Consider the following 26,749-nt stretch of genomic DNA (forward strand, 5'->3'; position numbering starts at 1 on the left):
TGAGTAGTCAGTGAGTGGCAGCCTTGACTGGTGCAGAATCTCTCAATCCTCGGACACATGCCATCTTCCAAACCACATGTTCAGAGCTTCTATCCACTTGCCTGATCCAGTGAGCTCAGAGATGTTAGCTATGTCACCTGCGCCAACCTGGAATGATTCTGACAACCAGACAATGACAGGACTGTTGGCATCACCATCCTTCCTGAGTGCACATCAGCTTTGAGAACCAAAATGGTGAGGTCTAAAATGGCAGCGCCAGTGTCAAATTTGAGTGATGTCATCAGATGCTAACTTTGCATACATACTACCTCCTAATGAATGCCCTCCCCAAGATGGTGCACAGGGTGGGACACACCACAAGTGAGTCCAGGTGACACAGATGCCTTTTTGGGGGTGGATGGGAAGGTGGTGGGTTAACCATCCCCTTTGTCTGTCCTTCCCATGGACGTGTACCTGAATTCTTTCATGGCTTAGTTACAGTCTTTCCTTGCAGTCTCCGATTCCAATGTCACTGAGTCAGATCCATTCTAACCCCACAGAAAAGGCTCTATCCCAAATCAGTTGCTTCTCCTCTCGATTGCTCCCTGCCCTTTTCCATAGCCAGCCTTAACTTTATCACCAAAGACCGAAACAAAACATCGCCAGAAATGTTCAACAGGTCTAACAGCATCTGTGAAGGGAAGCAGAGTTTACATTTCAGGTAGATGACATTTCATCAGAACCCATTGATATTATGATCGCTGTTTCCTAACTGCTGCATCACTGACACTTGATCCAGCTCACTCTCCCAAACCAGATCTGGCAATGCCTCCTTCTAGATTAGACAGTGTTAGGACGGGCTACCGTCCCTGTGTTCGTTTGAAGGAGAGAAACACTGGATCTGATTCAAAATATAAGCTGGTTTAATGAGAGAGAGCCGTACAAAATACAGTGAGGTTTGCTGCTCACTGGAGAAAGCGCCTTCTGAAATCTTTCCAAAAACCCCTGCTTGATATATTGTTCGCTAAGCTAACGCTACGTAATCACTCACACACGTGATCTCTCACAGACAAAGGCTTCCTGTGAACAGGCCTCGGCCTTGGCAGGTATCCACGAGATGGTCTGTCTTGTAAACAAGGTCTCCGAGTAAAGGCTGCCATTGTATTGGTCTGACCTTGGTAGTCCAGCTGCACAGGCAGTTTCAGTAAACAGTCCAAACAACAGCTCCGCAGCGCCCCCCGATTTCCCAAGCAGCAACTACAGGTCTACCCTCCCTAGACTTATTAGATATACATCCCAACAACAGAAAATAGACTGATCTACAAGATTCTCCTGAACGCACTACAAACATTCCCTCCCACCCCACTCCTTGCACTATAAGCATACATTAGGATAATTTAAGTCACCCATCATAATTACTGGACTTATAACTACAACCTCCTCCTGTCCTATCTCCCTCCCCCCTGCCACCACAGTGTCAGTATTCTGGTTCATTGAATCATAGAATTTTACCGTACAGAAGGAGGCCACTTGATCCATCGTGTCTGTACATGTTTGAACTGGTTTTCATTCACATCCCACCTCTGCCTGCCCCTCCCTTACTCCTGATGACCAGCACCGTCCAGGAATTCCTATCCAAATCTGAGGCGTCTGACTTCAGCTCAGCACCAACTGTGTGGGGTCAACAGAAGAGGGAGAAGAGAGAAGCTGTTATTTTGAGTAGAGTTAAGTAAGAATACAAACTAGTGCCAGTGAGAACTGGTTTTGGGGAAAGTTGAGGGGTGGGGGGAGGGGGGGGTGGTGGAGGGACGGAAGTAGCATCATGGAAGGAGAGAGAGTGTTTGAAAGAGTGAGGAGAGGGACAGGTTGGACAGTACAGGGAGTCTGAGTGAACTATCCAGAGTGGATAGAGTCTCACTGAGAATGGGTGGCGGGTGAACAGGTCGCTATGGAGAAAACACTGAAGGGAAATGACAGTGTGGCTGACATGTTGAAAACCACCATGTTGCTTTTTTTTATTGTGATGATTGGCCCTTGGAATGCTTTACTTCACCGAACGGGCTATCGCACAGTTAAAAAGATGTCATGCAGAGCATAAAATTGTTTAAAAAGCAATCAAACCTCCCAGTTTTCAAAGCAAAGCTGTGAAATGTTTGAAGGCAGTTGCTATCAGGCATCTCCCTACCTTTCCCCAGAAATGACACACCAATTTGTCTAGATGCAGTCTGGGGGGCCGGGGGGGGAGACAACATTTGGAGCAATATGTTCCAGTGTAAATTTTTCCAATTTTAATTCTGACTGAAATGGGCAAAGTATTAATTCTCCATCTGCTATTCGGCAAATGTCTTTTTTTAAGCCAAGGAAAATTATTGAAACTTCTTATCTTGCCGCTAATTGATAAAATAATTTGCCACTGGAAGAAAGTGCTTTTAAAATATAAATGGAAGGGATTCCTATGTGGTAAATTAGAGAACAGGTTTCAAATTAAAAAATCCCCTTGCATTTTCGGCCAAAGAATGGGAAAATGTACCATGTAATGTGTCAAAAATCAGAAGGTTCTGGGGAGGTGCATTCTTCCAGACTTCTTCAAAATTAAACCTTCTGGATAACAGGCAATATTCCCCAGTCTCCGTGTTGGGTAGTGTGCTCAAAAATGGCTCCTGCCCATCCTTTCCCCTCCAAAGGTAGAATATTGAATTGGGTCATCTCTTAAGCTCCAAGTCGATATTCCGTTGCACTTCCAGTGAGATTATTTGTGTTCCTGTCATAGACTTGTCTTTGGGTTGTGTTTTGGACTGTCCACTTTTTTTAGGGCTGTTGGCTGTCAAGTCATCTTTAAGTGAGAGTCTGACTGGAAGCTCAAAAACGACTTAATAACCGCAACATTATAAGCGAATTACGTAGTATTTACAGGCCATTCGGTCCAATTTCTCCATGCTGGCACACAGACATCCACCCACTCTACTCCTCATTAAATCCTCTGGAGGCCAGGGAAGGGTAAAAAGGGGGAATATGACCAGGGGAGACAAATACAGAGCCACAAAATTGTCCCTGTTAAAACAGGAATTCCATTCTAATATTTGACAAGGTGTTTGGCTTGAGTTCTTGACTGGGTTTATTCGTGACTGCCTTACCTTGATGGACCATGGTTTGTGAACTCCCTGACAATATCTTCTCTTTGCCTACACTATCAAACCATTCATTATCTTAATTTGATGGCATTGATTTTGTGAAGGAACTGGCTTAACATGAGGCAAAGCACCGTTTGGGGAATGACTTTAGCACTGCCGGCATTAATTCTACTTGTCTACACTGAGGTAAAGCAGTGCTACACCTCTGAGGTAATGTGCAGAGCAAATATTACCTTAGTTTATTATCTTAAAGCACGACCCACGTGCGTGTTAAATCCCATCTCACTCACTCGAATTTATCACTCCGACATGTTGTACCAGAGGGAATCCTGCAAGTGATGATGTGCAGGGCAGCTTATTATTTTAAATTATCTGTCTTCCATTCGCAGCTATTTCTTAGCAGAGCTGGAGAAATGCCTGGAGGAGCCAGAGAGACTAGCCGAGCTCTTCATAAAACATGTGAGTCGTCAGTGTGTCTGCTCGCATACTTGAAATACCTAAAGCAACCCGCTCCCCCATCTCCTCATTCCTCTCCTGTTCCTCCACCACCCAACCCCTCCTTTCACTTTCAGCCACTGCGCAAATGGATTCAGGATTTCGATTGAGGCCTCAGTGGGGGTGAGTGGGCCCTCAGCTTCCCTTTGACCCTCACAGTCAGAGGGATTGTCACTTTCACCTGTTGAGAACACAGGTCAGAGATGCTCTCGTTCAGTGTGAGGTGTTACATGCTGCCTTAGGCCTGGTGCGGCCTATACTCATGAACCATCGCACTCAGCAGACGTTCTGCTTGCTAATATGCCAGCCCTCTCTGAATAGGTTTCAGAAAATGGCAGACTGATTTTGAGAGACTAAAAGTGTCGGGAGGTACAGGGAGAGAGAGGGAGAGATCAGCCGACATTGTGTTGGACGGTAGAGTGGGCTTCGATGGGCCGAGTGGTCCACTGTTGCTTCCATTTCCTGTGTTTCCCCCGCCTGCCACCCTCCCACTCACCAAATCTCCCACTCACCTCCTTCACACTCAGCATCTCCCTCCCGGTCATCAACCCTCACCCTCACCTCCCTTCTCAACCCTCCCACTCGGACTGGGAGTGAGAGGGATGGGAGTGAAAGTAAGAGGGAAACAGCGGGAGAGGAAGTGAATAAGAGGAGAGAGACAGAGTGAGCTTTGAAGGAGTGAGCAGGAGCGAGTGGGAGAAGGAGGCAGAGGGAGTGAGTAGGAGGACAAGGGAGGGGAGGAAGTAGGTCTGGGAATAAATGAGAGCAGGATGGAGTAGGGGAGGGAGAGTGAGCAGGTGAGGGAGCAAGAAGGAGGGAGAGGGAGTGAGCAGGAGAGGGAGTGAATATGAGAGGGAATGAGTCGGAGAAGGAGGGAGTGAGAGGGAAGACAGAGGCAGAGGGAGTGAGTGGGAGGATGAGGGAGAGAAAGGGAGTGGGAATAAATGGGAGAGGGAGGGAGTAGAGGAGAGAGTGTGAGCAGGTGAGGGAGCGCGATGGAGTGAGTGGGAGAAGGAAGGAGAGGGAGTGAGCAGGAGGGGGAAGGAGAGGAAGTGAGCAGGAGGGGTAGGGAGAGGAAGTGAGCAGGAGAGGGAGTGAGACGGAGTGAGTAGGAGAGTCAAGACTGGGAGAAGGAGGGAGAGGGAAAGGGAGGGAGAGGGAGTGAGTGGGAGAGGGAGTGAGTGGGAAAGGGAGGGAGAGGGAGTGAGAGGGAGAAGGGGGGAGTGAGTGGGAGAGGGAGAAGGAGTGAGTTGGAGAGGGAGAGGGAGTGAGTGGGAGAGGGAGTGAAAGGGAGAGGCAATGAGTAGGAGAGGGAGAGGGAGTAAGTGGGAGAATGAGGGAGTGAGAGGGAGAGGCAGTGAGCAGGAGAGGGTGAGGGAGTAAGTGGGAGGGAGAGGGTAAGGGAGTGAGTGGGAGAAGGAAAAGGAGGGAGTGAGTGGGAGAGGGAGTGAGAGGGAGAGGCAGTGAGCAGGAAAGGGTGAGGGAGTGAGTGGGAGAGGGAGTGAGTGGGAGAGGGAGAAGGAGGGAGTGAATGGGAGAGGGAGTGAGAGGGAAAAAGGGAGTGAGTGGGAGAGGGAGAGGAGGGAGTGAATGGGAGAGGGAGTGAATGGGAGAATGAGGGAGTGAGTGGAGAGGGAGTGAGAGGGAGAGGCGGTGAGCAGGAGAGAGTGAGGGAGTGAATGGAAGAGAGAGGGAGAGGGACTGAATGGGAGAGGGACTGAGTGGGAGTGAGAGGGAAAGGGAGTGAGTAGGAGAGGGAGAAGGAGGGAGTGAGTAGGAGAGGGAGAAGGAGGGAGTGAGTAGGAGAGGGAGAAGGAGGGAGTGAGTAGGAGAGGGAGAAGGGGGCAGTGAGTGGGAGAGGGAGTGAGTGGGAGAGGGAGAAGGAGGGAGTGAATGGGAGAGGGAGAAGGAGCGAGTGAGTGGGAGAGGGAGCAAGAGGGAAAGGGAGTGAGTGGGAGAGGGAGAAGGAGGGAGTAAGTGGGAGAGGGAGAAGGAGTGAGCAGGAGAGGGGGAGGGGGAGAGTGAGTGAGTGGGTGAGCGGGAGAGGGAGTGAGGGGGAGAGGGTGAGGGAGTGAGAGTGAAATGAACAGAGGGAGTGAGGGGGAATGAGAGAGAGAGAGTGAGCAGGAGAGGAAGCGAGCGGGAGAGAGAGTGAGGCGGAGAGGAAGGGAGAGTGAGATAGAGAGAGGGAGTGAGTGGGAGTGAGCAGGAGCAGGACTGTGTGAGAGAGGGAGGGAAGAGGAGTGAGTGGGAGAAGGAGGGAGAGGGATTGAGAGGGAGAAGGAATGAGCAGGAGAGGGCGAGGGAGTGAGTGGGAGAAGGAGGGAGTGAGTGGGAGAGAGAATGAGAGGGAGAAGGAGGGAGTGAGAGGGAGAAGGAAGGAGAGGGAGTGAGTAGGAGGAGGAAAAGAGGGAGTGAGCAGGAGGGGGAAGGAAAGGGAGTGAGACGGAGTGAGTAGGAGAGTGAAGAGTGGAAGAAGTAGGGAGAGGGAATGATAGGGAGAAGGAGGGAGTGAGTGGGAAAGGGAGGGAGAGGGAGTGAGTGGGAGAGGGAGAAGGAGTGAATGGGAGAAAGAGGGAGTGAGTGGGAGAGGGAGAGGGAGTGAGAGGGAGAAGGAGGGAGTGAGAGGAGAAGGAGGGAGTGAGAGGGAGAGGCCGGGAGCAGGAGAGGGTGAGGGAGTGAGAGGGAAAGGGAGTGAGTGGGAGAGGGAGAAGGAGGGAGTGAGTGGGAGAGGGAGTGAGGGGAGAAGGAGTGAGCAGGAGAGGGTGAGGGAGTGAGTGGGAGAAGGAGTGAGCAGGAGAGGGTGAGGGAGTGACGGGCAGAGGGAGTGAAAGGGAAAGGGAGTGAGTGGGAGATGGAGAAGGAGAGAGTGAGTGGGAGAGGGAGTGAATGGGAGAGGGAGAAGGAGAGAGTGAGTGGGAGAGGGAGTGAGAGGGAGAGGCAGTGAACAGGAGAGAGTGAGGGAGTGAATGAGTGGGAGAGGGACTGAGTGGGAGAAAGAGAAGGTGGGAGTGAGAGGGAAAGGGAGTGAGTAGAAGAGGGAGAATGAGGGAGTGAGTGAGAGAAGGAGAAGGAGGGAGTGTAGGAGAGGGAGAATGAGGCAGTGAGTGGGAGAGGGAGTGAGTAGGAGAGGGAGAAGGAGGGAGTGTAGGAGAGGGAGAAGGAGGGAGTGAGTGGGAGAGGGAGTGAGAGGGAAAGGGAATGAGTGGGAGAGGGAATGAGAGGGAGAAGGAGTGAGCAGGAGAGGGAGAGGGGGTGAGTGGGTGAGGGGGAGCGGGAGTGAGGGGGAGACGGTGAGGGAATGAGTGGAGAGGGAGTGAGGGGGTGAGGGGGAGGGAGTGAATGGAGAGGGAGTGAGAGTGAAATGGACAGAGGGAGTGAGGGGGAATGACAGAGAGAGTGAGTGAGCAGGAGAGGAAACGAGCGGGAGAGAGAGTGAGGCGGAGAGGAAGGGAAAGTGAGATAGAGAGGGAGTGAGTGGGAGTGAGCAGGAGCAGGACTGTGTGAGAGAGGGAGGGAAGGGGAGTGAGTGGGAGAAGGAGGGAGCGGGAGTGAGAGGGAGAAGGAATGAGCAGGAGAGGGAGAGGGAGTGAGTGGGAGAAGGAGGGAGTGAGTGGGAGAGAGAATGAGAGGGAGAAGGAGGGAGTGAGTGGGAGAAGGAGGGAGTGAGTGGGAGAGGGAGTGAATGGGAGAAGGAGGGAGTGAGTGGGAGAGAGAATTAGAGGGAGAAGGAGTGAGTGAGTGAGGGGGAGAAGGAGTGAGCAGGAGAGGGTGAGGGAGTGACGGGGAGAGGGAGTGAGAGGGAAAGGGAGTGAGTGGGAGATGGAGAAGGAGAGAGTGAGTGGGAGAGGGAGTGAATGGGAGAACGAGGGAGTGAGTGGGAGAGGGAGGGAGAGGGAGAGGCAGTGAACAGGAGAGAGTGAGGGAGTGAATGGGAGGGAGAGGGACTGAGTGGGAGAAGGAGAAGGTGGGAGTGAGAGGGAAAGGGAGTGAGTAGGAGAGGGAGAATGAGGGAATGAGTGGGAGAAGGAGAAGGAGGGAGTGTAGGAGAGGGAGAAGGAGGCAGTGAGTGGGAGAGGGAGTGAGTGGGAGAGGGAGTGAGAGGGAGAAGGAGTGAGCAGGAGAGGGAGAAGGAGGGAGTGAGTGGGAGAGGGAGTGAGTGGGAGAGGGAGTGAGAGGGAGAAGGAGTGAGCAGGAGAGGGTGAGGGAGTGAGTGGGTGAGGGGGAGAGGGAGTGAGGGGGAGAGGGTGAGGGAATGAGTGGAGAGGGAGTGAGGGGGAGAGGGGGAGGGAGTGAATGGACAGAGGGAGTGAGGGGGAATGAGAGAGAGAGTGAGCAGGAGAGGAAGTGAGCGGGAGAGAGAGTGAGGCGGAGAGGAAGGGAAAGTGAGATAGAGAGAGGGAGTGAGTGGGAGTGAGCAGGAGCAGGACTGTGTGAGAGAGGGAGGGAAGAGGAGTGAGTGGGGGAAGGAGGGAGCGGGAGTGAGAGGGAGAAGGAATGAGCAGGAGAGGGAGAGGGAGTGAGTGGGAGAAGGAGGGAGTGAGTGGGAGAGAGAATTAGGGAGCGGGAGTGAGAGGGAGAAGGAAGGAGAGGGAGTTAGCAGGAGGAGGAAGGAGAGGGAGTGAGCAGGCAGGGGAAGGAGAGGGAGTGAGCAGGAGGGGGAGTGAGTGAAGAGTAGAAGAAGGAGGGAGAGGGAAATGAAGTGAGAGGGAGAAGGAGGGAGGGAGAGGGAGTGAGTGGGAAAGGGAGGGAGAGGGAGTGAGTGGGAAAGGGAGGGAGAGGGAGAGGGAGGGAGTGAGTGGGAGAAGGAGGGAGTGAGTGGGAGAGGGAGAGGGAGTGAATGGGAGAAGGAGGGAGTGAGTGGGAGAGGGAGAGGGAGTGAATGGGAGAAGGAGGGAGTGAGTGGGAGAGGGAGTGAAAGGGAGAAGGGGGGAGTGAGTGGGAGAGGGAGAGGGAGTGAATGGGAGAAGGAGGGAGTGAGTGGGAGAGGGAGTGAAAGGGAGAAGGGGGGAGTGAGAAGGAGAGGCCGGGAGCAGGAGAGGGTGAGGGAGTGAGAAGGAAAGGGAGTGAGTGGCAGAGGGAGAAGGAGGGAGTGAGTGGGAGAAGGAGTGAGTGGGAGAGGATGAGGAAGTGAGGGGGAGAGGGAGTGAGAGTGAAATGGACGGAGGGAGTGAGAGGGAGAGGGAGTGAGGCGGAGAGGAAGGGAGAGTGAGATGGTGAGTGGGAGTGAGCAGGAGAGGGACTGAGTGGGAGAGGGAGAGAAAGGGAGTGAAGAGGAGAGGGAGTCAGTGGGAGAAGGAGGGAGAGGGAGTGAGAGGGAGAAGGAGTGAGCAGGAGAGGTTGAGGGAGTGAGTGGGAGAAGGAGGGAATGAGTGGGAGCGGGAGTGAGTGGGAGAGAGAATGAGAGGGTGAGGTAGTGAGTGGTAGAGGGAGGGAGTGAGTGGGAGAGGGAATGAGAGGGAGTGGGAGATGGAGAGGGCGAGGGAGTGGGAGAAGGAGGAGAGGGAGTGAGAGGGTGAGGGAGTGAGTGGGAGAGGGCGAGGGAGTGAGTGAGAGAGGGTGAGGGAGTGAGAGGGAAATGGAGAGGAAGTGAGCCGGAGGTATGCAAAGCGATTACGTGGCTTATTATTCACACTGGTAGCTGCACAATTGGCCTTCGCTGTTCATCATTTTCAAATTTTTTTGTCTTTTATGTCCCAAGATACATTATTGATGCAATCAATCACATTGAATCGCTTCGCATTTTGAAATTTCTGCTTGCGGCATAATTAAAATTTTCCAAACTTCCCATTGGCTCTCAGTATTTTTCTCGTGAACGTGGTTGGGCTAAAAACTCTGTGCCTCAATAAACTGCAGGCTGTGAGGGTTAGCCTGTGCTGCCAGTTTCCACAAAACTGCCAATGTCTCGATTGCTCCAGGAATGGAGTAAATTCACAGTAAATTTACCCTGTGTCGCAGTAACTGAACTGTGATCTTTCACTGCTCCCTGGGCTGCCAGGATGAAAGATTTCACTGGCCAATTTTCCTGGATTGTCTTGTTGTCTCTGTGAACTAATCTCCAGACCCTGCTGTAAGGAAAACCTCAAGAGGAGAAACATCAGGGGCAACAGAAAAAGAAGTTGAAGTTTTATCCTCATTTTCCTTGAATATTTTTTCTTGGTAATTGCCAAAAAACATCAAAGGTGATGGGAGTATAAGGTCTTACCAGGAGTAGAGAATCAACCAAACCAATCACAAAGTGTTTCCTCATTGTCCAGTTACCTGAAAGTTAACAGGATGCCGTCAAGATGGCAGGAGTATTGTGGGGAGGATGCAGTTGGCTGGAGGTCATGTGATGGCATCTCCAGGCCCACGAAGAGTTGGTAACCCTTGACCGCGACAGAGAAAATGAGGACAACTATTTGGTGAAATGATTGCAGTTTTAAGCAGAGATCATGTGACTCACTTCAGTGGGTGACACCAGTCACAGGCAAAAAGTAGGATCTTGCAAATCTGCCATCTGCTGGTGGAGAAAGTAGGAGCACGAGTAGGTCATTCTGCCTTTCAAATCTGATCTGCCATTTCATAGAATCATGGCTGATCCAACTCAGTCCCCTGGCCCTGTCGTTCCTTGGAAACATGTAATATTTTGGCCTCAACCATCCCACTGTCTGGGTGAAAATGTTTCTCCTCGGTTTCTCCCACGACAGATGTGAAAAAGGGGCTGAGTGCAAGAGTGCCACTTTGTGGCCATAGCAACTGGGGTGAAAATAAAATCACCTCCCTTCTTTCTTTACAATGGATCAGTTTGCATTTGACAAGCAGATGAGGATGGCGCATAATCTCAAAGCACTTCACGTGCCATCATTGTTCTTGAAACGCGGTGACATTTGTGGGCACCCAGCAACATACAAGAAGGGGATTTGGCTGCTGTTTGTAATGTGGTCAAGACTACCCCTAACCCCCACTCATGTCTTAGGATCGCTCACATCCACCTAATAACTCAATCTATCAGCACCTCTGACCACAGAATGCTTTTTCTACACTGCTTAGAACTGCCCTTAGCCGCATCTAGATTCTCAACTGAGCACATGCACCATGTGGGGCAATGCCAAAAGAAAAACTGATACTTCGAGTCATGGAGATGTACAGCATGGACACAGACCCTTTGGACCAACTTGTCCATTACTAAATTACTCTAGTCCCATTGGGCCCCTATCCCTCTACACCCTTCCTATTCATGTACCCATCCAGATACCTTTCAAGTGTTGTAATTGTACCAGCCTCCACCACTTCCTCTGGCAGCACATTCCAAAACTTCATCACCCTCTGTGTGAAAAAGTTGCCCCTTAGGTCCCTTTTATATCTTTCTCCTCTCACCCTAAACCTATGTGCTCCAGTTTCGGGCTCCCCCACCTCAGGGAAAAGACCTTGTCTATTTACCCTATCCATGCCCCTCATGATGTTATAAACCTCTATAAGGTCACCCCTCAGCCTCTGATGCTCCTGTGAAAACAGTCCCAGCCTGTTCAGCCTCTCCCTATAGCTCAAACCCTTCAACCCCGGCAATATCCTTGTAAATCTTTCCTAAACCCTTTAGTATAGCAGGGAGACCACAATTGAACACAATATTCTGAAAGTGGCCTCACCAATGTCATACAGTCATACAGCACGGAAACAGACCCTTCGTCCAACCAGTCTGTGCCAACCATAATCCCAAACTAATCTAGTCCCACCTGCCTGCCCCTGGCCCATATCCCTCCAAACCTTTCTTATTCATGTCCTTATCCAAATATCCTTTAAATGTGCCTATATCCACCATTTCCTCAGGAAGTTTATTCCACATGTGAGCCACCCTCTGTGTAAAAAAATTGCCCCCATGTCTTTTTTGCACCTTAAAAATGTGCCCCCTCGTCTTGAAGTGCCCCATCCTAGGGAAAAGACACCTGCCATTAACCCTATCCGCTCCCCTCATGATTTTATGGCAAGGATGCCAAATACTTCCTTCACTACCATGTCCAGCCAAGCCTCCAGTTTGGAGTGGTGTTGCTAGGATGGACATGGGCACCCTCCAAGGAGGATATGTGTTAGAGCTCTGAAGAAGAAGAGGAAAAGCGAGCTGCCGGTTCAGAAGCAGCAAACTCAGAACCCACTCAGACCAAGCCAGCATCTCTGTTATCAGATCAGGGAGTTTCTGAGCTGGAATATCCCATCTCAGTATCTCAGGCTATCGGCTGACCAAAGTCGAATTGTCAACGCCATTCTGGAAATCACTTGGCCGGGCGGAAGAAAAGAGACTTGCCGTTAAAGTTTTTCTTCTTGCACTCACCAGGGCAGAATCGCAACAATACAAAATCTTCAAGGGAACAACAGTTTATATTGCCCAAGCAAAGGGTGCTGATTGGTTGATATATCATCCTGATTGACTGAGGCATTGCCATGCAGAATATACCAGGGCTTCATTGGTCATGGCTCCTCAGATACTGAAACAGTCCATGTCCATATAAGGCTGTGAGGCAAGAAGATGTAGGAGCAGCAGGAGGCCATTCAGCCCATCCAGTCTGCTCCACCATTCAAATGAGGTCATAGTTGATCCAATAAGCCCCAACTCCACTTTCCTGTCTTTTCCCCATAACCCTCCAATCCCCTTCCTGATTACAAATCCCTCTGTCTCAGCCTTCAATATACTTACTTATCCCCGACAGCCCTCTGTGGGAAAGAATTCCACAGATTCACTCCCTCTGAGAGAAGAAATTCCTGAAGAAAGTCCTGGATGTTTGTGAGTATAGTGCCAATCAAGTGGGATGCTTTGTTCTGGATGGTGTCAACGTTTCTACATCCCCCGTGGAATCTTGGATGTTACAATAAGGTCACCTCTCATTCTTCTAAACCCCAATGAGTTCAGGCCCAACCTCCTCAACCTCTCCTCACGAGACAGTCCCTCCATACCCGGGATCAGTCGAGTGTACCTTCTCTGGGCTGCCTCCAATGTCAGTCTGCCTTTCCTCAGGTAAGGGGACCCAAACCTGTTCACAGTATCCCAGCTGTGGTCTGACTGGTGTCTTGTATAGTTTTAGCAAAATCCTCCCTATTTTTTATTGGCCCAGTGAGAACCGGACAATATCCAGGCTTGGGCCAATAGGTGGCAAGGAGCATTCAGAGCACGCAAGTGCCAGGTGGTGACAGTCTCCAATAAGAGGCAATCTAACCACTGACCCTTGACATTCAATGGCATTACTTTCACTGATTTCCCTACTGTCAATATCCTGGGGGTTACCACTGATCAAAAACTGAACTCACCATACAAACACAGTGGCTACAATAGCAGGTAAGAGTCAAGGAATCCTGCAGCAAGTAACTCATCACCTGTCTCCCTAGGCCCTGTACCACCATCTACAAGGCACAAGTCAGAAGTGAGCTGGACTACTTCCCAGTTGCCTGGATGGGGGCAGCTCCAACAACACTCAAGAAGCTCGACACCATCCAGGACAAAGCAGCCACTTGATTGGCACAACATCCACAAACACCCACTCCCTCCCCCACCGTTGCGGAGTAACAGCAGTGTGTACCATCTACAAGATGCTCTGCAGGAATTCACCAAAGATCCTCAGACAGCACCTTTCAAACCCAAGACCACTTCCATCTAGAAGGACAAGGGCAGCAGATACGTGGGAACACCACCCTCTGAAAATTCCCTCTCTCAGGGCATTGTGGGTCAACCCACAGCACATGGACTGTAGTGGTTCAAGATGGCAGCTCACCCCCACCTTCTCAAGGGGGCAACTAAGGATGGGGCAATAAATACTGGGCCAGGCCACATCCCTAAATGAGCCAAATCAAATTCCCAAGCTCAAACGAGTCTGAAGATTCATCTCCTTCTCTGTGCTGAGCTAACTCAGGCAGTTGGGAATTGGCACTTCTGCATTTAATTCCCAGTATCTCTAAACTGAAAGGAGAACAACTGCAGGGATACTGTTGGCCTCAAGGGCACTGTCCTAAGGTGGAGAAGATAAATCAGCTGCTCCTTCATATTCATATTTGAATACTGGGCAAAAACAAAACTCACTGTTTGTGTCTGCGATCCAGGCTGCTGGTAATCAGCCTAGGCCCGTGTGGAACCTGGGCAAACTCTTGATGAGCCATCACTGAACATGAGCCAGTGTTTTGCGAGAGAATCTTAATGTTTTGTTTCTTGATTTATAGAAACAAACTGTGCTTATTTACTCTGAATAAAAAACATTTGAGGAGTTGTGGGGTTTGATGCCCAGCCTGGAGTTAACCAGGCTGTCACTCATTTGGCTGTCTCATTTGTTAGCCTACCCACTGGGCAGTATGTGAAGTGGCCCTTCTCACCGGTTGGCATGCGCACTTGGCTCAATCTGCAAAATGTAGTGCAAACTTCTAATTCGATGCTGCCAATGTGCCTTCCTGCTGCTAGCGCAAGTACCTAGGATGCTTGGCACTGCATGTCGGGATGGAAATGCTGCCTGTATTTTGTGAAACGATTACCCGGCCGGTGAGCACCCAAAATAGAGGCCCCTGTATTTTGCGGCTGTATTTCATGGCTATCGTCTCTGTCCTGCCTCTTAGTTGCCTCACATTCTGTATCAAACAGTCAACTCTTAAGTCTTCAAGAACATTAAATAGGCCCAACTCAGGAGTCAAATCTGACGTAAAGCACAGTTGACCAGAACTGACTGCAAGTGGGATAGTATTCAAGGTGTGAGCACAGAGTGGGATCAACAGGCCCAAGTGTGATGATGAACAAGTGTGAACCTGGCAGTTCAGCGCAGGCAGCAGTTTGGTGCCTGTTGGACTTTAGTGCCAGTGAGAATGTGCTGTAGGCAGTGGTTTGGTGCAGGTGGAAGCTTGGTGTTGGTGAGAATTTGATGTTTGTGTGGGTTTGGTGGCAGCAGAAGTTTGGTGTTACTGGGAGTTTAGTGTTAGTTGAAGTTTGGTGTTGGTGAGAATTTGGTGCTAACGAGAGTGTTAGTGTGAGTTTGGTAGCAGTGGGCATTTGATGTTGGGGAGAGTTTGGTGTTAGTGAGTTTGATATTGTTGAGTATTTGATAACATTGAGGGTTTGTTGCCAGTGGGAATTTGGTGCTGGTACGAGTTTGATGTTGGTAAGAGTTTAATACCAATTGGAGTTTGGTGTTAATGTGAGTTTGGTACTAGTGTGCATTTGGTGTTGATGAGAGTTTGATGTTGGTGGGTATTTGGTGCTAGCGGGAGTTTGGTGTTAGTGGAAGTTTAGTATTAGTGAGAATTTGGTGCCAGTGGGGGTTTGGTATTGGTGAGAGTTCGATGTTGGTAGGAGTTTGGTGTTGGTGGGAATTTGTGCCAGTGGGAATTTCATGTTGGTGTGAGTTGGGTCTTGGTGGGGATTTGGTACCAGTGGCAGTTTGGTGTTGGTGAAAGTTTGGAACCTGCGGGAGTTCAGTGTTGGTGAAAATTTGGTGTTAGTGGGAGTTTAGTGTTGGTGAGAATTTGGTGTTAGTGGGAGTTTGGTGTTGGTGAGAATTTGGTGATGGCAGATGGCAGGAGTTTGGTGTAGGTGAGAATTTGGTGCCAGTGGGAGTTTGGTATTGGTGCAAATATGGTGTTGGCAGGGGTTTGGTGCCAGTGGGAGTTTGGTGTTGGTGCAAGTTTTGTGCCGGTGGGAGATTTTGGTGTTGGTGCAAGTTTGGTGTTGATGAGAATTTGGTGTTGGTGGGGGTTTGCTGTTAGTGGGATTTTGGTGTTGATGCAAGTTTGGTTTTGGTGGGTGTTTGGTGCCAGTGAGAGTTTGGTGATGATTAGACATTGGTGCTGCTGAGAGTTTGTTGCCAGTGGCAGTTTGACATTGCTGAGAATTTGGTGTTCGTGTGAATTTGGTGTTGGTGAGAGTTTGGTGCCAGTGGGAGTTTGGTGCCAGTCGGAGTTCAGTGTTGTGGGAGATTGGTGTTGGTGAGAGTTTTGTGCCAGTGGGAGATTGGTGTTGGTGAGAGTTTTGTGCCGGTGGGAGATTGGTGTTGGTGAGAGTTTGGTGCCGGTGGGAGATTGGTGTTGGTGAGAGTTTGGTGCTGGTGGGAGATTGGTGTTGGTGAGAGTTTTGTGCCAGTGGGAGAGTGGTGTTGGTGAGAGTTTTGTGCCAGTGGGAGATTAGTGTTGGTGAGAGTTTGGTGCCAGTGGGAGATTGGTGTAGGTGAGAGTTTGGTGCCATTGGGAGAGTGGTGTTGGTGAGAGTTTTGTGCCAGTGGGAGATTGGTGTTGGTGAGAGTTTGGTGCCGGTGGGAGATTGGTGTTGGTGAGAGTTTTGTGCCAGTGGGAGATTAGTGTTGGTGAGAGTTTGGTGCCAGTGGGAGATTGGTGTTGGTGAGAGTTTTGTGCCATTGGGAGAGTGGTGTTGGTGAGAGTTTTGTGCCAGTGGGAGATTGGTGTTGGTTGGGGTTTGTTGTTAGTGAGAGTTTGGTGCTTGTGGGAGTTTGATGTTGGTGAGACGTTGGTGTTGGTGGGAGCTTGGTAGGGAAGGGAAACGAGCTTTTTTTTTATACCTTATTTCATCCTCCACCCACTTGTGAACTTTTAGTGGCATTAATTAGGTGAGTGAGTCGGTAACCTTTTAGTGTGACCAATGACTTTATTCCCCCATCTACAGGCAGTTTAAAGTGGTACTCAGGAAATGTAATTATTACATTCAATCTATTGCTTAGCTATTTAAGCAACTGACTATGGCAATAGATATTAGTTGAGTGACATTTTGAAACTAGAACCGGATTAATTAAATAAAGCACGATGGAGGTGGAAGAGCAGTGGATGATATGTTGTAGCTGTAGAAAGTGGGAGCTGCTGGACACCAAAGTGAACCACCCTACCACACCCGGAGTAAAGGTTTATAGCTCAAGGACTTTCAGCACTGAGGTGATGAGCTAGAGTCTGAACTTCGGACACTGCAATGCATCGGGGAAGGGAGAAAGTGACCTGGAGATTTTATTCCAGGAGACAGTCCCAGGCCTTCGGCTGGGTGCTTCTGATTTGGTCAGGGTCTGGCTGAGGCTGGTGTAAACAGTAAGAAAGGCAGCTCAGGCTCCAGAGATAGCACTGAAGGAGCCTCAGGCCCTGGAATTGTCCAACAGCTTGGAGGGTCTTGTTCCCTGTGCGGACGAGAGCTGGGACTACAGGGTGATTGAGTAAACTGGGGACTGCAGCATCATGCAAAGAGCCATTCCAGTCAGAGGAGGAATGCAGTTGTTGAAGGGATATTCAGTATATTTAGCAGGATCGATGAGACTGTGAACCTCGAAGGCTGTGTTGCCTGTCTGCTGCCAGGATTATGGACATCTTCTCCTAGATGAAGAGGTACTTGGGGTGAAAGCAAATTTATAAATACAAACATCAAAGCCAAGGCTCTAGGAGAGTACATTAGTGTGGGTGCAGAGTAATAGAGAGGAATTAAGTCTGCAATGGTCGTAGTGCATCAAAGAGGATTTTCCATGCGGGGGATAGCAGTAAATAAAAATTGAAGTAATATTATCAGAATATGTGGAGCATCCGCACAAACAGAAATGAAAGATTTCAATCTAATTGCCATTACAGAAACATGGTTACAAGGGGACCAAAGTTGGAAAATAAATATTTCAGGGTAAACAACATTTCAAAAAGACAAGCAAAATGGAAAAGGATGAAAAGGTAGCCCTGATCCTAAAGATGGCATCAGGATGTTTGTAAGAAAGAGTCTTAACTCAGTCAGGAAGCAGAATCAGAAACAAAGGCAAAAAATGCTGGAAAAGCTCAGCAGGTTTGGCAGCATCTGTGAAGCAAAATTAGAGTTAATGTTTGGGGTTGAATGACCCTTCCTCAGACCAGTATGGGTGGAGATTTAAGAATAACAAGGTCAGAAAATGCTGGTGGAGGCAGGTTATCGGGCTCTGAATGGTTATGCCATTTGAAAGGACATTAAGCAATAAATTGTTTGGGTTTATAACAAAGATGATTTAAAAGTCATGGGGGACTGCACTCTTCATATAGACTGAACCAAACCAAAGGTGGTCTGGAGAATGTGAAACAAAAACAGAAATTGCTGGTGAAACTCAGCAGGTCTGGCAGCATCGGTGGGATGAAAACAGAGTTAATGTTTTGAGACTGATGACTTTTCATCAGAAAGGATAACAGCGAGGAAAAAATGGTATTTATGCTGAAGTATAGAACTGGGAACAAGAGGAGAGCAGAAAGATGGAGGTAGAGCCCAGAGAGAGAGCGCGCGATAGAGTCATAGAGATGTACAGCACAGAAACAGACCCTTCAGTCCATGCCGACCATATATCCCAACCCAATCTAGTCTCACCTGCCAGCACCCGGCCCATATTCCTCCAAACCCTTCCTATTCATATACCCATCCAGATGCCTTTTAAATGTTGCAATTGTACCAGCCTCCACCACATCCTCTGGCATAGGGTCATAGAGATGTACAGCATGGAAACAGACCTTTCAGCCCACTCATCCATGCCAACCAAATATCCTAAACTAATCTAGTCCCATTTGCCAGCACTTGGCCCATATCCTTCTAAACCCTTCCTATTCATATACCCATCCTGATGCCTCTTAAATGTTGCAATTGTACCAGCCTCCACCATTTCCTCTGGTAGCTCATTCCATACACGTACCACCCTCTGCATGAGAAAGTTGTCCCTCTGATCTCTTTTAAATCTTGCCCCTCTCACCTGGGACTCCCCGACCCCAGAGAAAAGTCCTTGTTATTTACCCTATCCATGCCCCTCATGATTTTATAAACCTCTATAAGGTCACCCCTCAGCCTCCGACGCACCAGGGAAAACAGCCCCAGCCTGTTCAGCCTCTCCCTATAGCTCAAACCCTCCAACCCGGGCAACATCTTTGTAAATCTTTTCTGAACCCTTTCAAGTTTCACAACATCTTTCTGATAGGAAGGAGACCAGAATTGCACGCAATATTCCAACAGTGGCCTAACCAATGTCCTGTACAGCCACAACATGACCTCCCAACTCCTGTGCTCAATGCACTGACAAATAGGGAAAAGGTGGATTATGTGTGGCGGACGTGATAGGAGAAGCTGAATAAGTGATACTGAGAGCTGAGGGTAGCAGAGAATGGATAATCTGTGCTGAACGTAAACCATATCATAGGACTGAGAGTGAGTGGGACTGAGTTGAGTCCCAGGACTCAACATTGAGTTCAATACTTTTACAGCCTGATTTCCATCCTTCCATGGCTTTCCCACCCCACACCTGGTCTTGTCATGACATGGGTTGCTTTTAGTACAACCAACCCACTCTCACCCACTGTCCGTGCAATGTTATAAATCATTTAATAGACTGCAATCCTTATGAACATGCAAACGTACAAAATAGGAGCCGAAGTAGACTATTTGGCCCCTCGATCCTGCTCTGTCACTCAGCAAGATCAAGGCTGATTCATTAGTGTATTGAATTCCACATTACCCATCTGCTAACTCCTGATAACCCTCGATTCCTCTGACCAACAAGGATCTATTTACTTGCTATTAGATAGGGCTTTGCTGAGATCACATCTGGAATACTGTGCACAGTTCTGATCCGATCTCCATATTTAGAGAATAATGGACTTGTATCGGGGGGTGGGACAGGGACCACGTTCTGATCTCTGTATCTAAGGAGGGATCTACTTGTATCGGGGGTGGGACAGGGACCACATTCTGATCTCTGTGTCTAAGGAGGGATCTACTTGTATCGGGGGTGGGACAGGGACCACATTCTGATCTCTGTATCTAAGGATGGATCTACTTGTATCGGGGGTGGGACAGGGACCACGTTCTGATCTCTGTGTCTAAGGAGGGATCTACTTGTATCGGGGGTGGGACAGGGACCACGTTCTGATCTCTGTATCTAAGGAGGGATCTACTTGTATCGGGGGGTGGGACAGGGACCACATTCTGATCTCTGTATCTAAGGAGGGATCTACTTGTATCGGGGTGTGGGACGGGGCCCACATTCTGATCTCTGTACCTAAGGAGGGATCTACTTGTATCGGGGGGTGGGACAGGGACCACGTTCTGATCTCTGTACCTAAGGAGGGATCTACTTGTATCGGGGGGTGGGACAGGGACCACGTTCTGATCTTTGTGTCTAAGGAGGGATCTACTTGTATCGGGGGTGGGACAGGGACCACATTCTGATCTCTGTGTCTAAGGAGGGATCTACTTGTATCGGGGGGTGGGACAGGGACCATGTTCTGATCTTTGTGTCTAAGGAGGGATCTACTTGTATCGGGGGGTGGGACAGGGACCACGTTCTGATCTTTGTGTCTAAGGAGGGATCTACTTGTATCGGGGGTGGGACAGGGACCACATTCTGATCTCTGTGTCTAAGGAGAGATTTTGCTTCTATCAGAGGTTGGACAGTGACCGTTGGAGCAGAAATTAGGCCATTCGGCCCATCAACTGTGCTCCACCATTCAATCATGGCTGATAAGTTTTTCAACCCCATTCTCCCGCTTTCTCCCCCTAACCCTTAATCTCCTTGATATTCAAGAACCTATCTGTCTGTGTCTTAAATCTACTCAATGACCCGGCCCCCACAGCCTTCTGTGGCTGTGAATTCCATAGATTCCCCACTCTCTGGCTGAAGAAGTTTCTCCTTATCTCCATTCTGAAAGGCCTTCCCTTCACTCTAAGGCTGTGCCCTTGGGTGCTAGTCTCTCCTCCCAATGGGAACATCTCCCCCACATCCACTCTGTCCAGGCCATTCCGTATTCTGTATGTTTCAGTTAGATCCCCCCACATCCTTCTAAACTCCATCGAGTATAAACCCAGAGTCCTCAAACGTTCCTCAGATGTGCAGCTTTTCATTCCTGGGACCATTCTTGTGACCTTCCTCTGTTCCAGGGCCAGTCCATCCTTCCTGAGATATAGGGCACAAAACTGTACACAATACTCCAAATGTGCTCTGATCAGAGCCTTATAGAGCCTCAGAAGTACATCCCCACTTTTATATTCAAGTCCTCTCAAAATAAATGCCATCATTGCATTTGCTTTCCTGACTACTGACTCAACCTGCAGGTTTACCTTGAGAGAATCCGGGACTAGAATTCCCAAGTCTCCTTGCACTTCAAACTTCAGAATTTTCTCCCCATTTGGAAAATAGTCCATGCCTCGATCCTTCTGTCCAAAGTGCATGACCTCACACTTTCCCATGTTGTATCCCACCTGCCACTTCTTTGCTCACTCTCCTACCCTGTCCGAATCCTTCTGCAGCTTCCCCGCCTCCTCAATGCTACCTGTCCCTCTACCTATCTTTGTATCATCTGCAAACTTAGCCAGAATTCCCTCAGTTCCTTCATCGAGATTGTTCATGTATAAAGTGAGAAGTTGTGGTCCCAAGACTGAACCTTTGGAACATCACTTGTCACCGGCTGCCATCCTGAGAAGATCCTTTTATCCCCACTCTCTGCTTTCTGCCTGTCAGCCAATCATCTCTCCATATCAGCACCTTGCCTCTGACACCATGGGCCCTTATCTTACTCAGTAGCCTCCTGTGCAGCACCTTGTCAAAGGCCTTCTGGAATGATCTCCCCTTGATGAAACCATACTGACTTTGTCCTATTTTACCATATACTTCCAAGTGTTCAGAAGTCTTAAGACGTATTAAGGGCGCCACTGTGGCTCTGTGGTTAGCACTGCTGCCTCACAGTACCAGGGACCCAGGTTCAATTCCAGCCTAGGGTGATTGTCTGTGTGGAGTTTGCATGTTCTCTCCGTGTCTGCATGGGTTTGCTCCACTTTCCTCCCACAATCCCCTGATGTGCAGGTTAGCTGAATTGGCCATGCTAAATTGCCCGTAGTGTTCAAGGATGTGTATGTTAGGTACCCTAGTCAGGTGTAAATGTAGAGTGATGGGTTTGAGGGCGATACTCTTTAGAGGGTTGGTGTAGACTTGTTGGGCCGAAGGGCCTGATTCTGCACTGTAGGGATTCTAATTCTCATCCTTCACAATAGATTCCAGGATCTTACCCATGACTGAGGTTAGGCTAATCAGTCTGTAATTTTCCATCTTTTGCCTTACTCCCTTTTTTAAACAGGATGTCACGTTAGTGATTTTCCAGTTCTCTGAGACCCTCCCTGATTCTAGTGATTCCTGAAAGATCACCACTGATGCCTCCGCTATCTGTTCAGTTAACTCCCTTAGAACTCTGTGGTGTAGTCCATCTGGTCCAGGTGATATATCCGCCTTTAGGCCATTCCGTTTTCCTAGCACCTTCTCCTTGGCGATGGCCACCATACTCAGCTCTGCCCCCTCACTCTCTTGAATCTTTGAGATATTACTCATGCCTTCCATCATGAAAACTGATGCAAAGTAATTATTCAATTCCTCAGCCATTTCCTTGTTCCCCACTACTCTCTCTCCAGCATCATTTTTCACAGCCCAATCTCCACTTTTGCCTCTATTTTGCCCTTTATATATCTAAAAAAAACTCTTACAGTCTTCCTTTATATTACTGGCTAGCTTACCCTCATATTTAATCTTCTCCCTCCTTATTTCATTTTTTTGTTGCTCTCTGTTGGCCTTTGTAGGCTTCACAGTCCTCTGGTTTCCCACTGCCCTTCACCACATTAATGCTTCTGCTTTTATGCTATCCCTGACTTCCCTTGTCAGCCATGATTGCCTCATCCTCCCTGCACTATGCTCCTTTCTCCTCGGGATGAATCTCTGCTGTCTCTCCTGAATTACCCTCAGGAATCCCTGCCGTTGCTGTCTCACTGTCTTTCCTGCTGGGCTCCTCTCGCTCTCCCCAGCTCCTCCCTCCTCTGTCTGCCGTTGCCTTTATTCAACTGTAATACTATTATCTCTGATTCGCTCTTCTCCCTCTCAAATTGCAGAGTAAATTCAATCACCCTATGATCACTGCCTCTTAAGGGTTCCTTCACCTTAAGCTCTCTTATCAAGTCTGCCTCATTGCACAATACTAAATCCAGTATTGCCTGTTCCCTAGTGGGCTCCACAAGCTGCTCAAAAAAGCCATCTCATACACATTCCACACAGTCCTTTTCTTGCAATCCACTTCCCAGTCCACCTGCATATGGAAATCCCTATGATCACTGTAATTTTGCCTTTCTTATACATCTTTTCTATCTCCTGGTGTATGTTGTGCCCTAGATCCTGATTACTATTTGGAGGCCTGTCCATAACTCCAAGTATCGTTTTTTTTACCGTTGTGGTTCCTCAATTCTACCCACACAGCATTCTACAGCATCTGACCCTTCTTTGTTTCATTTCTTAGTAATAAGGCAACCTCACCCCCTCTGCCCACCTGCCTAACTTTTCAATAGGATGGACATCCTTGAATATTCAGCTCCCAATCCTGAACCCCTTGGAGCCACGACTTTGTGATATCCACCACGTCTTACCACGCAATTTTGATCAGCGCCACAATCTCATTTACCTTATTCCTTATACGATCTGCATTCATATATAACACCTTCACACCTGTATTAACCGTCCCACTTCTCATTGTCATTCGTTTATCTAGTGTGCTTGAAGTTTGATTGCTAACACTTTCCATGCACTCGGTCCTATTTCTGTCTGTGCTGGAGATTTTAATAACCTCTGCTGAGTTCTGCAATCTCACCTCCTCCTTTAATTCAGATTTTCTAATTTCCCTAATAACAGAGCACTACCCCACCCCATCCCCCATTTTGTTTAAAGCCCTGTTAAATTAAGCCCTGTTTAGTGAAAGACCACGTTCTAATCTCTGTATCTAAGGAGGGATCTACTTATATCAGGGGTGGGACAGGGACCACATTCTGATCTCTGTATCTAAGGAGGGATCTACTTGTATCGGAGGGTGAGACGGGGACCACGTTCTGATCTCTGTGTCTAAGGAGGGATCGACTTGTATCGGGGGTGGGACAGGGACCACGTTCTGATCTCTGTGTCTAAGGAGGGATCGACTTGTATCGGGGGGTGGGGCGGGGCCCACGTTCTGATCTCTGTATCTAAGGAGGGATCTACTTGTATCGGGCGGTGGGACAGGGACCACGTTCTGATCTCTGTATCTAAGGAGGGATCTACTTGTATCGGGGGGTGGGGCGGGGCCCACGTTCTGACCTCTGTATCTAAGGAGGGATCTACTTGTATCGGGGGGTGGGACAGGGACCACGTTCTGAACTCTGTATCTAAGGAGGGATCTACTTGTATCGGGGGGTGGGGCGGGGCCCACGTTCTGATCTCTGTATCTAAGGAGGGATCTACTTGTATCGGGGGTGGGACAGGGACCACGTTCTGATCTCTGTATCTAAGGAGGGATCTACTTGTATCGGGTTTGGGACAGGGCCCACGTTCTGATCTCTGTATCTAAGGAGGGATCTACTTGTATCGGGTTTGGGACAGGGCCCACGTTCTGATCTCTGTATCTAAGGAGGGATCTACTTGTATCGGGCGGTGGGACAGGGACCTCATCCTGATCTCTGTATCTAAGGAGGGATCTACTTGTATCGGGGGTGGGACAAGGACCACATTCTGATCTCTGTATCTAAGGAGGGATCTACTTGTATCGGGTTTGGGACAGGGCCCACATTCTGATCTCTGTATCTAAGGAGGGATCTACTTGTATCGGGCGGTGGGACAGGGACCTCATCCTGATCTCTGTATCTAAGGAGGGATCTACTTGTATCGGGGGTGGGACAAGGACCACATTCTGATCTCTGTACTTAAGGAGGGATCTACTTGTATCGGGTTTGGGACAGGGCCCACGTTCTGATCTCTGTATCTAAGGAGGGATCTACTTGTATCGGGTTTGGGACAGGTCCCACGTTCTGATCTCTGTACCTAAGGAGGGATCTACTTGTATCGGGGGGTGGGACGGGGACCACGTTCTGATCTCTGTACCTAAGGAGGGATCTACTTGTATCGGGGGTGGGACAGGGCCCACGTTCTGATCTCTGTATCTAAGGAGGGATCTACTTGTATCGGGTTTGGGACAGGGCCCACGTTCTGATCTCTGTATCTAAGGAGGGATCTACTTGTATCGGGTTTGGGACAGGGCCCACGTTCTGATCTCTGTATCGAAGGAGGGATCTACTTGTATCGGGTTTGGGACAGGGCCCACGTTCTGATCTCTGTATCTAAGGAGGGATCTACTTGTATCGGGTTTGGGACAGGGACCACGTTCTGATCTCTGTGTCGAAGGAGGGATCTACTTGTATCGGGGGGTGGGACAGGGACCACATTCTGATCTCTGTATCTAAGGAGGGATCTACTTGTATCGGGGGTGGGACAGGGACCACGTTCTGATCTCTGTATCTAAGGAGGGATCTACCTGTATCGGACGGTGGGACAGGGACCACATTCTGATCTCTGTATCTAAGGAGGGGTCTACTTGTATCGGGGGTGGGACAGGGACCACGTTCTGATCTCTGTATGTAAGGAGGGATCTACTTGTATCGGGTTTGGGACAGGGACCACGTTCTGATCTCTGTGTATAAGGAGGGATCTACGTGTATCGGGGGGTGGGACAGGGACCACGTTCTGATCTCTGTATCTAAGGAGGGATCTACTTGTATCAGGGGGTGGGACAGGGACCACATTCTGATCTCTGTACCTAAGGAGGGATCTACTTGTATCGGGCGGTGGGACAGGGACCTCATCCTGATCTCTGTATCTAAGGAGGGATCTACTTGTATCGGGGGTGGGACAAGGACCACATTCTGATCTCTGTACTTAAGGAGGGATCTACTTGTATCGGGGGGTGGGACAGGGACCACATTCTGATCTCTGTGTCTAAGGAGGGATCTACTTGTATCGGGGGGTGGGACATGGACCACATTCTGATCTCTGTATCTAAGGAGGGATCTACTTGTATCGGAGGGTGGGACAGGGACCACATTCTGATCTCTGTGTCTAAGGAGGGATCTACTTGTATCGGGGGTGGGACAGGGACCACGTTCTGATCTCTGTGTCTAAGGAGGGATCTACTTGTAACGGGTTTGGGACAGGGACCACGTTCTGATCTCTGTGTCTAAGGAGGGATCTATTTGTATCGGGTTTGGGACAGGGACCACATTCTGATCTCTGTATCTAAGGAGGGATCTACTTGTATCGGGAGGTGGGACAAGGACCACATTCTGATCTCTGTATCTAAGGAGGGATCTACTTGTATCGGGGGGTGGGACAAGGACCACGTTCTGATCTCTGTGTCTAAGGAGGGATCTACTTGTATCAGGGGGTGGGACAGGGCCCACGTTCTGATCTCTGTATCTAAGGAGGGATCTACTTATATCGGGTTTGGGACAGGGACCACATTCTGATCTCTGTATCTAAGGAGGGATCTACTTGTATCAGGTTTGGGACAGGGACCACATTCTGATCTCTGTATCTAAGGAGGGATCTACTTGTATCAGGTTTGGGACAGGGACCACATTCTGATCTCTGTGTCTAAGGAGGGATCTACTTGTATTGGAGGTGGTGTCGCAAAGATTCTTTCAATTAATCCTCGATATAAGAAGCTATGGTGAGAGTCTGAGTAAACGGGGTTGATGGTCTGTGCAGTTGAGCACAATGAGCAGGGATCTCATTGAGGCAGGCTTTATTCTGAAGGGCTTCGACGAAGTCAATACTGAGAAGCTGTTGCCCTCGGCTGGAGAATCAAGCACACACTGGGATGAGGGTGGTGGCGACTAGTCTCAGGGTAAGGGGATGATCATTTTGGGCTGAGTTCAGAAGACATTTCTTCCTTCAGAAGGTTTTGAGTTTTCACACATCTCTACCTCAGAGGGTTGTAGATGCTCCATCACTCAATACAGTTACAGCCAAGAAAGACAGAATTTTGATCTCTCAGTAACTCAAAGGAGCAGGCGGGAAAGTGGAATTGAAAACTCAAGGTCAGCCATGATCGTATCGAATGACAGATCAGGTCTGAGGGGCATAATGGTCTCTTATTCATATTTCTGGGGTTCAGAAACTGCCTAATCTTTTTGGTAGTGAGCCCAATGTAGGGCACACTCACTTTGAATGGTCAGGAATGCCGTGATCCATTTGTTTTCAAGTTCCATGATCATCTCTGTGTCAACCATGGCTCACTTGGTAGCACTTATGGCTTTGAGTTAGAAGATGGAGTCCCATTCCAGTAACACATACAAAATCTGAACTGATCCTTCCAGTGCTTAGGAAAAATGT

General features: G+C 49.1%; 1 protein-coding gene across 2 annotated transcripts in view; it reads left to right on the forward strand.

Moving 5' to 3' along the window:
- The window catches only part of LOC132805792 (rho guanine nucleotide exchange factor 25-like), a 384,213-nt gene that overhangs the window by 314,626 nt on the left and 42,838 nt on the right, over nt 1-26,749 (forward strand). For both annotated transcript variants that reach the window (XM_060821055.1, XM_060821056.1), the window contains one exon: nt 3,500-3,569. In XM_060821055.1, coding sequence (XP_060677038.1) covers nt 3,500-3,569 — 70 coding nt within the window. The remainder of the gene's footprint in view (nt 1-3,499; nt 3,570-26,749) is intronic.

The sequence above is a fragment of the Hemiscyllium ocellatum genome, chromosome X (genome assembly GCF_020745735.1).
Source record: "Hemiscyllium ocellatum isolate sHemOce1 chromosome X, sHemOce1.pat.X.cur, whole genome shotgun sequence".
NCBI lineage: Eukaryota > Metazoa > Chordata > Chondrichthyes > Orectolobiformes > Hemiscylliidae > Hemiscyllium > Hemiscyllium ocellatum.